Below are 13,786 nucleotides of genomic sequence, written 5' to 3'. Positions count from 1 at the left end.
TTAACCCAGTTTTTCATATTCGCGCAACGAGCATCTTTGACTGTTATTGATTTTAGCATGCCTTGATACAAAATTTGCTTAAAATGAATCGGCGTAACTTCACAGTAAATCAAATCAAGATATATTTCTCCTTGCTTTAAATGCACAAGCCATCTTCAGATGAAATGAAGCTGACATTAAAGACATTAGATCTATTTCCAACCATGAAAGAGGGTAAAATCATGCAATTCTGTTTCTCTGGGCTGATACAGATCGGAGTTCTTCATAGATGAATGCGTCTTTCTGCTGATGAAATTTCTTCTGTGAAGTATCCAAAGTGGAAAAAGGCAGTGGGAAGATAAATTAGTTCATGCTTTTTGACTCAGTCGTGTTTAGCATTTGAATTTTCCCATTGCATGGAAATGTGAGACTTCAACTTGTCAAGATTGCGAGTTTGGATAATATTCTCTGAGGTCACTTTATTTCTGCATGGTTCCTTTAAGGTCTGATTCACTGCTGAGATTGAGCAATCATGACTCAGAACGTGGAAGTAAATGATGTGACGTACTTCCTTTTTGTGTTAAGGCTTCCATATTATTAGCCGGCCGGTGGAAAACAATGTAGGTGTGTCGCCGCGGGAGCACGCTCAAAATTCTTTTAAAACAGCTCTGATTCCTGATATCACACCAGCGATATATACACAGTGGGAGGATGAAGTGGCCTGATATATCATATGAAGTTTTATTCAATAACTTCGTATTCTCTCTCGGAGTTGACGGTGCAAAAACATAAAAGCACAGATGTCCCAGTAACGTTACATGCAGTGGTTAAGTCAGTCGAAATGTGTACATGACAGACCATGAATTTGTGTTTTTAAAAGCGGAGGTGAATACCAGTCAAAGTGGAGAAAGCATTCCTGCATCCTTACAACTAATAACCGAAGAATGGAAATGGCTGGTTACTCTTATATCGCAGGTCTCCACCGAGCTGCAGCATCCATCACAACTAAAACAACTCAAAACATCCTAACCAATAGCTGTCTTTTTCTATGTCTCTTAAATAAAGACAATATTTCATGTTGTTCATTCTCTCCTTTGCTTGCTTTAGCTTTAATTATCCTAGTACCATGGCCTGGCAAAGGCTAGCAGTAGCCTACTGTGTGGTGTGTTGACAAAATGTTAAATGTGCCAAATTAATGAAAAGGTAATGTAATGACAGGGCAAGTCCTGTAACTGTTAGTCATGCAACTGCGATCCTCTGGTAGGTAGGTTTGTTTTAGCCTATTAAGTTTTTAACTGCAAAATACATATAAAAATGCTAACAGCAAAATTTGAACTGCTGCTAATATCAATATACCACTATTTGCATACAGTTTTAGTATCTGATATTTTACATTTAGTGTCACTCTCCCCGTAAACTCCTCCCTTTGAACGTTTATTAATATATGTTAGTAATAGTTTATTAGTTATAGTAGGCAAGTAGGTCAGTTGTCCAGTAGAAAGGACATCCAGTAGGCTAAAATAATGAATAATGGATGCAGATCATGCGGTGCGCGACATCCAGATTCAGCTCTTGTGCATGTATTATGGTCAAAGCAAATGTTTTGTAAACATTTTTTGCGTTTGTACCGGCTATTATGGCAACGTCTAAATGCTCACATTAAGCCTGTACCTCTGGGTTCCATAATAAATATTAACTAGCCAGTCAAAAGAAAGCAGTTCTCTCACTCGCAATATGACTGCCACTAGCTATAGTGGCTCACCAGAAGTCTAAACACAAACAACTCAAAGATGGCGGTGCCACCATTATGCCAAAAATAAGTTGGATAGCTCTTAAAAACTTCATAGAGCACTCTCTATGCAATGCACAAACAAAACTAATGCCTGTCTAGATTTCTTAGGAGAATTTGTCACCATGCTAAGACAGACTATGATTTTAAACCTACAGGAATAGCCATTCTTTAGCTTACATTTTATAAATGTACCCCTTGCTTGAAAGCTCTCTTATTGACTAAATAAACTGTTTTTTGGAGTTGTGGTGTAGGTGGTGGGTGAGTGGGGGTTTCAGAACAGTTGTAGGCAGGTGTACCTCTGTTGCAGCATGACCAACTAATCCTAAACTATCAAACCATGTGCCATTTGTAAATCACTAGATTTCATTACTTCAAACAGACAGAAATCAAATAACTCCAGCATTGTTTTACAGTCGTTCTACACAAACATAAGGCTGTACAAGTACGATGTAATGATAGGTTGGTGTGATATTTGTCCCGCCCCTCCTGCACTCTTGATTGGACAGCTGAGTAAATAGTGACAGCACAGGGCACATTGTCTTCCCCCAATTTTTTACATTTACAAGTTTTTTTAAAGCACAACTCTTCCATTGGAATGAACTGAAAAAATATGCTTACCACAGAAAAAAATTATCATCATAAGAACCACTTAAAGCAAACTGAAACATTATTTATCATGTGTTGGCAGCTCAACCAAAAGCATTCAACTCCATATCATAATAAATGGCATGAGTCGATGATACACTTGTAGTTTTTTTGGGTTGCACTATATTGTGCCACTATTCAGAGAAACATTAAACTAACCGAATTCCGATTTCCAGTGTCATTACAAAGTGACAGAATATGCCAAGTAATTCTTACTTTCAAAATTCCCTTGACCCCTACTCCAAAACCTTAGAGTCGCCTTTCTACCATATCCAACAATAAAAAATACACCATAATAAAAATTCATCTTGACAAGAAGACATTTTCTTTCAATCACACTGCAGCATAAAAAAATCAAGCCTTGCCTTTGTATTGATCTCACACAATAAAGCAGCAGTTGAGGTCAGAGTTTATTGCGGCCAGTCAAAGGAAAGATTGACGTGCCGTCTGTATATCGACGTGAAGACAGGAAACATGTACGCCACCATTAGCTGTTTTGTGGATTAATATGGAAGGAGTTGTACTGCTGACCAAGCAAAACCACTTATATAAACAAGAGCTGGTGCACTTACTAAAGGAGCAGCATTTACTAGCAACTGCTGACAGCCTCTGGGTTATTAATAGATCTTGCTGAAATGAAAGTAAACACAACCTTAGCTTCGAGGAGCTGTCTGTCTTCTTTAATGTGTCAGGTAATAATGACCATACTTAGTTCCCTCACAAAGATAAATTGGTGCAGCATAAAAGCACTAGCCAGCTCTACCATTCCCCTCTGGCTATATAAGAACTCGTCCCATGGGAAGAAATTGTTTAAAACATCTTAGGAAAGTAGCGTTTAGCTGTATTAGTCAGCCGAAGTGGACCATTAAACCTTGTTTAATCAATAAAATAAAAAAAATAGCTGTGCATGTCTATTTGGGCCAGGCTGGTAGGCATTAATGCTAGTCTTTTGCTGACATGTATAGTACAATTTTTAGCTTTAGGAAATATTTTATACCAGATTTTTAAATATCTTACTGCTGGTAAAATGTTTTCGTTTATATGTTACATACATATTTCTTTGACCGACCCAAAACATTTGATTTCAAAATAAAAGTCCTTGTTATTCATTTGCTCTCTATGGATAGTTGTATGAAGGGATGCATGATAAATCATCGGCCATATCGGTATCGGCCGATAATAAAAAAAATGAGGCCGATATATTATAGCTTTATTATATATATATATTATACCGATATATTAAAATTCAGTACTATCTGTACTGTCCTGCTATTAGCATTGTCGATGTAGGTACAGTATGTAGATATTTATGAATGTGTAAATTATAGGAACAAAAGCATATTGTTTGCTGTCTGAATGCTTTCTATCTTGTGACCTGTTAGACTTGTGGCTATTCAGAACAAATGTTTTTGTGTTACTCAGGAAGAACAGCCATAATTTGTTTGTTGAATAAGAAAAATAATAATCGTTAGTGTAAAGTAGGCTTGGTACATGATTTTCAGGGGGAAATGAGAACTAACAGTTACCTTGTTTTCATATAAAAGCAGTTGTCCACTTTTGCCTTTTGTTTCAGTCTTAGGAAATGTTATATTATTATCTAGATACTGTATATCAGCCTATATATTATCGGCTTCCAATGTTAAAGAATCATCGGTATCGTCATTGGACAAAATTTACATATTGGTGCATCCCTATTTGTATGCCAATCTCTTTTCCATATAACCAAAGAAAAAGAGCTAAAGAAATGGAAGGGTTCAGAACAATTACAATATTGTTCAAAAGTTGAATGGAATACATTGTTATGCAACTTTGTCATTTTGGCATTTGATAACAAATCAATATGAATGGTCAATGAAATAAAAGAGCTGTGTAACAGAATTACACTTATGATCTGTATGAGATAAGGCAGACACAGTATAAGTTGAGACAGTTTATTGACGAAGCAGTAGACCAGTGACCAACAAGTTAGAAAGCCGCTGGAACCAGCAGAAGAAGGGAACCGGCTAGGGATCGGATGAGGCAGGGGCAGCACAGGGCACACAGTTATTGTAAAGACCCAATGAGTGGTCAGTGAACCAAAAGCTAGACGTTCACAGGCAAATGACCAGTCTCGCTGCCAGGCCCAGGGAACCAGCAGACTGTGATTTAGGTTGCAGGACTGGGTAGCACAACAAGACAGGAGAGAAGGTAAACTCAACTAGAATAAGGCAATGGAGAGAAAAAAGGTTATTGGCAATAAAATATAAAAACCGGTTGCAGAAACCTAAGAACAAAGGGATATATATTTAAGATATTAACCAGAAGCTATCAATCCTAAGTGTAAACCTAGATCCAAAGCATCAAGGAAAAACTGGGGAAATGAACCTAGATCTTAATTTACAAAAGAAATACACGACCACGGCTAAAAGCAAAAATATAGAATGAAAAAAATGCAATAAAAATTTAAACCTATTAGAAATACTCAGAAAGAAACTATCAAAAAACCAACAATAGTCAAAACACTCAAGGACTCTCTGGTGCAACGTGTAGGAACAACCAGACCAAAGAGTCCTACAAGCTACCACGTGTAGCAGCAAGCAACAAACTGGCAAGGAGATTAGAGAAGAGAACACAATAAATAGAGGAAGGTACACCTACAAAACAGGTGAGCGTGATCAGGTAAACGAGGACAATTAAGGAGCTAAACAAGGGGGCGTGATAATGGGAAACAAGCAGTGGCGGCGCCAGGGGGGGTCTCAAGACCCTTCCAAAAAATGCCTTGACCCCCCATTAGACCCCCCACCCCTTCCTGATTAAAAAATATTTGATATATATTAAAATATATATCCGGGATAAAGATTTAAAAATCGTTCTCTTCAAACTACGCAGAACAATAATAATTAATAATTTAATCGACATATAAAAAAATATAAACATCAGAATCAATGCGACGCCCCATGAACGTTGCTGCCGCTGCGTCTTGTGTCATTGCGTTCAAGGCGCTGTCGCGCGACCGCAAGAGCTGCTACGAACTTTTCTTGAAGCTAAAAATGGATCGTTTTGTCATACCTAAAAAAGAGCGGAGGAGACAGGTGAGCAGATGGAAAGAAATGGCGCCTCATCGAGCGCTACAGCGGGCACAGATGGTGGGAATCCTGACGGCGGAGAGGATTTAACTGGGGATTTAATCCATTGCCCAGCCGAGAAACCAAGACAGCCTCAATTTAAATCATACACGCGTAGTTCGTTTGGATTGTAAATATGTTTTCTGTCATGGGTGTGGCCAGCGCCGCCGCTACCACGCGCTGTGCGTAAGGCACCAAGAAATGTGGATGTGCTGCTACTAATTCTGTTTACTGAAGAAAAGTTTGCACTTTCAAATGTGTAATGTGTGTTGGCTATTCTACATATGTTTACAAAGTCAGCAAAGCTGTGAAGATTTTACTTTCTCTATTTAGTGTTCCTAGGTTTTATACTGCGATGCTGCTATTGTGTTATTGGTATTGAGTTATATGTTTGGTAATAAAAAGTTAAACTGGCAAATTTCAGGGTGGGGGAGGCATCATAATGGAATTATGTTTAGGGCACCAATATGACTAGCAGCGGCACTGGGTGTGGATGTGGCAATTAAAGTTCGAGCATATTGTTTGCAAACTACAATTGATTAATTAATTAAAAACAAAGTAGTTGATATGCTGTGTTGTTTTATTTGTTTAGTAGCATTAATATGCAGTTATTACCCGTGTCCACTGTATTTTCTGTTGGTTTTCATGAGACCCCCCTTTAAATGACCAGGACCCACCATTGACCCCCCAATCAAAATTGTCTGGAGCCGCTACTGGAAACAAGGTAGGGCTAGGAAAGCACATGGCCAACAGAAACAAAGACACAACCAAGTGGTCATGCACAAGATAAACATGGAAAAATGTTACTAGTTCAAGACATACAGAACTGGCAAGGCTGAACCTTGATATTTACATTCTCCTCGAAGCCTTTATCCTAAGCGATATGCCAAATTTCTCCTTTTGTGGTTCACCTGAGAATAACAGCATACAAATGTGGAAAAACACAGGTAAGTAAATAATGAGAGAATTTTCTTTTTGATTTCTCCACGTTTCTATAACTATAAAAAGCCATCAAACTGTTGCTGTGTGCCGTCAGACAAGCAAGTCTGCTCTTTCTGATGAAGTGGGTGCTCTTTACAAATCACCTGGGAAATAGATTTTTCCACAGGTGCCAATAGCTTCTCTTAATGGCCACGTGCTCTAATACGTCCTGATGATTGACAGAGTCTAGCGGGGGAGGGTTTTCGTGACCGAAGGTTGCAGGGAATGGAAAGAAATCTGGGCTTAAATCTTGTGAAACAGTTAAAAGGTTTGTGGAGGTATTGAGGCTTTTTTTTAATTCAGGCCAAGTAAACTCTTAGTGTTTTTGAGTCATGATTCGTGGCAAATGAATAGGGTATAATTACTGGCCAAAAATATGTTTAGTATATGTGACCCGGTCTGTGAAAACCGGGCTAAAGTATTTATTTTGTGATTTACAGTTTTCTACATAGCATCATCTTACATAATGTAAAGATAGTGTCTATAATCTTGAGTAAAGCCATGTCAAAGATTGAAATCACAGTGAAATGAATAGTTAAAATCAAACGTTGATGCTTGTAACCTTTAAAATTACATTTCTGGGTCACATATTACTTCCTTACTCCTTCATTTGTGATACATACACACCATTCATGTATAAGCAATTCTTTTTTTAAGACTTACAGTATAGGCAATGAACAGGTGGAAACATTTATTTTTGGCCAGTATCCAACCAAAATGCCTTTAAAACCACCCACAACACCCTAGCATTTTGCACAGTCAAGAACAACTTGTGTTTTTTTACAAAAGGTACAAAGCTAGCATAACAGGGTCTGTTGAGGATGTTACAATACATCAGGTTTTCTGTATTATCAGTATTTTCTGTAATACAGCTGTATAATACATATTTATGCTGCCTTATTTTTCTTTTGAAGTAGAGGTGACTTGTTAGAGGATTATAATACTAATGCTATCATTCAAAGTGCCATTTTTAATAGCCAAAGCATAAATAATAATAATAAACTATTTGTATAGATCATTGCAATTTACACAATAATGCATCTGTGTACCTGTGAAGAATAGTTTTCCAATGTGGTGCTTTGTATTGGCAGGATTCAGTCGGGGTCGTACCTGAGCACCGGTTGGTTTACACTCATTCTGGCAATGGACATGTGCAAAGAGATCAGAGTCTACGGGATGATCAACGACACGTACTGCAAGTAAGACTGGCACTCAATCTACAGCTCCACATTGGCCTGAAAGTAGCTTCACCTGCCTGTTTACTGAGGTTTAAAAGAAAAATTGCAGAAGTAATATAGAGCGGTGATTATTTGTAGTAATTGCCGTGTCAATAGTAGTTTCATTACTTTCATCTACTGCCATAAGTTCTCTTCTCCAGTTTAATGATAGTGTTCTTTAAGTCCAGTCAAGTCAACTTTATTGCGCTTTTTTAAATTTTCAAAGCAGCTGTACAAGAAAACATTGACTAAATGCAAAACATAAAAGGTTATGCAAGTCAAAACAAATATCAGACACACTATAAATTCCTACATGCAGTGTTAATTAAATAAAACTATAAAATTCTAGCAGCCCCCCCAGCCAGGCAAACAGTGCAAAACAGTATGCAATCGGTGGCGAGGAAACCAAAACTCCATTGTAGGAGGAAAAAAACCTCAGAGGGAAACCAATCCTAACCAGGGGATTCCAGTTCCCCTCTGGCAAAAGCTGCAGCCTCTGCACAAGCTCGACAGTGCTGGCACAACAAGGCAAAATAAAAAATTAGATTTAAGATTATCATTAATAATCTAATAGCGACTGACATTTTGTAGCATCGCCACGTCCTTTGTCCAGCACTATCATCACAGCATTTGTCAGGTCTGGGCATGGACTGTGTCCTGCCCCCTCTGTAACCTTAGACTGCTTCTGGCCCGCTCTAGTAACCATGGAACAATGAGACAAGACTTGCTGAGAGTAGACTACTGTTCTGCACTCTTTGATGCAACAAATGCATCAGTTATTATTGGAAGTGTTCCTGGTTCCGGTTGATCTAACTAGTGCAGCTTAAACCAAGATTAAAAGATCTTTTGTCTAGATTTAAACTGACAGCGTGTGTCTGCCTCCCGGACAGTGCGGGGAAGACTGTTCCAAAGTTTTGCCGCTAGATAGGAAAAGGATCTGCCGCCTGCACTTGAACACTCATGTCCCTCCTGCTGTAGATAGACACAATAAGCAAAGCATATGATGATGCGATTAGCCTTCTTGTAAAGTAGCTATTATGGTCTATTTTCATTCATCCCCCTTCAAAACAATGAGCAATTTCCATTTCACAGCATCTCCCAGTCACCTGTAAAGACTGCGAAATTGGAAAACAGTGGCCACAACGAAATCATTTTGATGAAAGGCAGTTCAGCCGGGAAGTGTCTATTTTTTCATAATGCGTAAGCTGTTGTTGCAATTGACCCCACTCTTGTAATTAAAATTTAACAGGTGCTTCAGGGAGAGAAAATTTTAATTCATTTGTAAGAAAATGGTCCTATGGAGTTTTTGCTTAGAAGAATAGGTTTAGAATGATAGAATTATAATTTATTCAACCCTATATTTGCTTCAAAACCAGCATGGCTTACTTTCTTCTGTGGAACACAAAATAAGATATTTTGAGAAATGTCACTGTGGTTCTTTGTTCATTAATGGGGGCCAAAGCTGTATGGTTCCAGCATTCTTCAGAAGAAAGTCTGCAGATTTGGAAAGACGTGACGATGTGTAAACCTGCTAAATAATTTTTTCAAGTTGAACCAACAATTGTTTACAGTGTACTGTATATACGGTGCATAAATATTTCCAATTCTAAAAAATAAATATGAACTATATTTGTGTCTTTTTATTTCACATGGTGTCAGAGGTTAAGGAGTGACAATAGTGTCAAGAATGAGGGTGGGGAAGAACCCAAGCGCAGGCAGCAGTGCACACAACAAAACAATTTAATACAAAATAAAAGCCCACGATGGGAGAGTAACAGCGAGGTAACTATAAAATAAACACGAAACAAAAGACTTCCCATAGTGGGGCACAGCAAGAAAACAGAATAACTAGACTTACTAATAACACAAGACTAAATAATAAAACAATATCCAAAAACCAGGCAAGAAATCCAAGGGTGCTGTTAATCCAACAAGCCAAGGTTGTTCGTGCTACAAAGAAACAATCTTGCGCATCAGTAATAAAAATTTTCACACAGGACAGCAAACACAAGGGCAATATATAGGCAGACTAACAAAGGATCATTAATAAGGCAGGTGTGGGGAATGAAACACTAATGGAAAGCTAACAAGAGAATGAGAGGGGCGAGGCCAAAGACAAAACCGGAGAGAAAGCATATCGTGTTGTGACCGACAATAATGTGTTTCTCTCCACACAAAATACGTGGTACTGTCATGATTCTGCCACTAGACTAGAAAATCAAGACTAAAGGAGGCAGAACCATGATAAATAGACTCAAGGCACGTAGTGCTGCCAACTTATTTCCGATAAAATTTCAGGGTGTGGAAAAGCTTCTGAGTAGTATTCACCCATAGCGAATGTGCTTTACCAGCGCTTGTTTTTGGGGAATTAAAGTGTAATATAGATTAAAAAAGTAATCCTTATCTTTGTTCTTAGTGTGTACTTTTTTGTGTGCAGTTAAAATTTTTGTTGTATGCAGTCTGTGACATGACAATAAAGATATTCTAAAAGTCAAAATGTGATCCATTATGTAAGCTTGTATATAATAACTGATACAAAGAATGTGTCAGGTAAAATGCAAATACAAAAACTATTAAATACGTAATTGAATACGTTAACATTTATTAAAAAACATCAAAGTTTAAGTTCCTGTCATCAACTTAGGGTGAATCATGTAACCCAACCAATTATTAACCGATTCAGTATTTAAACAATATTTATACCTGTTAAAAGCCAAGTGACGTCTGTTTCTTTACAGCGACCCTCCATATAAGAGCCATATTACAGATGTAAAAAATGTGTCCTACCAGGACCTCTGTTATTGATATCTGGTCAGACTCATACAAATTTGTTGTTTAAAGGTAAATGTATTTAAGTGCTGAAAATTGTTGATAAACTCTGTGTAAAGATGATGTCATTCAGTGTTATCAAGCCTTAACGTTACTTATTACATGCTAGCAATATCATCCAAGCTGTCCATGCATTTTTAAACATTTAAGTTAGTTTAAAGTACTCCATTTTACTAGTCGGGAGGCAGCTGACAGTCTCACAATTATGACTAACATCGTTTATTGTAATCCGGCGAACTTTATTTAAGCGAGTACAAATATGAATCTTCTCCTCTGTCATGTTCACAGCTCTAGGTAAAGATAAATGGTTTTCGGTGGGGCAACGGATGTTTTCTCGCACCCCGAGCGTAAACACGGAAGTTGTATTCCCAACATAACGTCTTTTGTTTTTATTTGGTTTCTTTAATCAACAAATATATATATTTTTTTGTTTTGATTAATTTTAATAAATAAGTTTATATACTAAAATCCTCTCTGTTACTTCAGGTCAGAAAGCTACAGGAAGGTGCCGTACCACTACTACGAAGCAGGAAGTCGTGACGAATGTGCCGAGTACCTCTTGCATGAGAGTGCCCCCTACGGCGGACATCGCTTCATCACAGAGAAGGCTGTGTTCGCGAAGTGGGCCAAAACTAATCCCATCAAGTTTTTCAGTCCAGAGTGGCAGCTGTCATGACCTGACCACACACCGAAATGTCTTCAACACACCAAAACTTTGCCACGCTAAGGCTGGAAAAATCTTTCACACTGCAATGTCACAGCACCAGTTGTTAGAGTGCAGTAAGTATCCCATCCTAACCACGAGGAGATGTCTGGAATGCATCTAGTGTTGAATTTCCGTGAGCAACTACTGGATTTTGCATGTTCTCATCGTTTACCCATCTGGACAGTCGAGTAGCAGATGTTTTCCTCGGAGCACATACAAACTCCACAGAATAGATTCACTAATAATGTGATGCTCTGTTTTTTCTTCATCAGAGGTTTCTGGATCTCGCCAACGGCAAAAGGGTTCATGTATTTTGTCTCATAGACAACCATTGGAATGAAATCAACCTTCCAAACCTTTTAGCCCAACACCGAAACATGTTTCAGTGAATTTTAGGTCATTAAGGAACTTTAACATAAACATTTATTTGTAATCTATGTTTAAACATTTTTTAGTATATAGGTATTTGTTAATGTCAAACACGTAGGAATAGTTCAGCCAAAAATGAAAATGCTGTGATTATTTACTCCCACTCATGTCATTCAAACCCAGTGTTTTTCTTTCTGGTCTGTTTGGGAGCTTGACAGATCTGCTCACTATAAACTGTCACTCTATGGAGAATAGTTTCTAGAAGATTCTTCTAATTTCCCTTTTCTGTTCCACAAAAAAAGCACCTGGCGTTGGCATGACATGAGGTAGAGAAAATATAGAATCTGCATTTAAAACAGAAAGCAACAGCGCAAATGTTGCAATAACGCTTTTGAGTTCATGAAGGCGTTCCACAAATAGAAGACATGACTATACGTGTAGGAAAGATTCATTGAAGTTGTCAAGATTGTGTCTGAGAGAAGCGTAGCGTATTTTCCAAAGCATTGCTACCCAATCCATCACTTTCCCTATGCCTTATTTCCTTGTTTTGAATGACGCTCTCTTCCAGAACCCACAGATGTCCTGAATTCTCTGAAGATGAAATTACATTTTCCCTGTATGTCAGAGCAGCAGGTTAATTTGATTAGCTACAGTAGCCGTGTGCTGTTGCATCACATAAACCAGCAGATAATGCAGCGCCCTGGGGGCCCTCCCACCGTGTCGCAGCGCCCCCCCGTGCATGCCGTTGTGTTTTCCTTCATCGGGCGCAGCATGAGACATCTTGCACGTATAACAGGAATATTCATCATCGTCTAAACTGTACGGAACACGTTTTCCTATCAGCGTGTGATTATCATCAGGCAGCTCAGCCAGGACACTGTGAACGTTTGATGTCTTTGTAGCACTCCAACACGGAGTGAGCACTGTTGCAGTGCCACAGCGCCTTTGGAAAGTCTGTTCATTTTAACAATTGACTCAGAGTGGTCAATTTCTCAGAGTGCTGACCCGGGAACATCTTTTGCTGTCGTTTGTATTGATTTCGTTCAGCATGTGATAAAATGCAGACCTGATTAGGAAACAGCACTTTTTTACTTTGTGTTTTTAAATTCTGCTGTTCATGCCTACCTACACACATGCTGTATTTAGGGGAAAGTGGGATAAGCTGTGCCACTTTTTAATTAAATTGGTTTATTAATAGGCATCGAGAAATGAGATTGAAGTCAATAAATAATACCCCAAGTATATTCTAGCACGTCAACTGATTATCGAGTGATTAACTTTACGGTTAGTTTAGTCACGGATACAGCTCACCCGATTCACCTTACACACTTTACCCTACAGCCACAATTTTAGAACGTTGAATATTTCATGTCTAAATGGCTAGCTGAATCATTTATATTTTTCATCATTTCAGCAACATATTTTAAGGCCGTTTCTCAATAGGAGTTCATCAGCGCTCCTGTGTCCTCATGTTCTCACTGTACATCATCAATTACCGTCAAAGTCTGGTTCTTAAGAAAAGAGAATGCATGAAAGTATCCGGATGTGTATCATGGATGCATCATATAAAGCCTTTCGCGCCCACGGAATCCGCTTGAAGTCCCAGAAATGACTGTGGCGCATTCATTCAAGTTCGTTCTTCCGATGCTGCCTCGCAAGACAGGTCTCCAAAAGCTAAAGCTTTGATATGACAACATTAACTTTTTTCATGGTTGCTCAATCGCAGGCAGCTGCAACAGACCCTTTCAGAATATATGGCTGCGACCAAACATTGTGTACGATTTTTTTATATTAAAGTGACAACCTGTGGCACATCTTACCCTACACTCCTCTACTTTGACTTTGAAAGAACTTTCTTATTTTAATATCTGATCACAGTCTATGCTTTTCCATAGATCTTCAGAGCATTTGTGGTTCTGCACAAGCATTTGAATGTTGACTTATCTCCATTTATTTGCCACAAAATTCAGCACATTTTACTGTCCTCAGCTCTTGACTCATTTCTTATAAGTGCTTTAAGCTTTTAAAAGTGTTTTCTCTATTTTGCAGTGCAAAGTGTCCTTTTTGTTGCTTTTATCTTTAATTTAGGTAATTTGTCTTTTATAGCTTTTTTATTTTGCATTGTCTCGTATGTCTTCACACGATTAAAGGAAAAGTTCATCTC

General features: G+C 38.3%; 1 protein-coding gene across 1 annotated transcript in view; it reads left to right on the top strand.

The window, feature by feature from the left end:
* st6galnac3 (ST6 (alpha-N-acetyl-neuraminyl-2,3-beta-galactosyl-1,3)-N-acetylgalactosaminide alpha-2,6-sialyltransferase 3) overlaps positions 1–13,786 on the top strand; it is a 57,810-nt gene extending 44,024 nt beyond the window's left edge. The window contains exons 4-5 of the mRNA XM_079453446.1: positions 7,593–7,700; positions 11,034–13,786. Of these exons, the coding sequence (XP_079309572.1) occupies positions 7,593–7,700; positions 11,034–11,223 (298 nt within the window). The 3' untranslated portion in view covers positions 11,224–13,786. The remainder of the gene's footprint in view (positions 1–7,592; positions 7,701–11,033) is intronic.

This window comes from Barbatula barbatula, assembly GCF_947034865.1.
Source record: "Barbatula barbatula genome assembly, chromosome: 3".
NCBI lineage: Eukaryota > Metazoa > Chordata > Actinopteri > Cypriniformes > Nemacheilidae > Barbatula > Barbatula barbatula.
The sequence above is the reverse complement of the archived record's forward strand: the minus strand, read 5'-3'. Positions and strand labels throughout refer to the sequence as shown.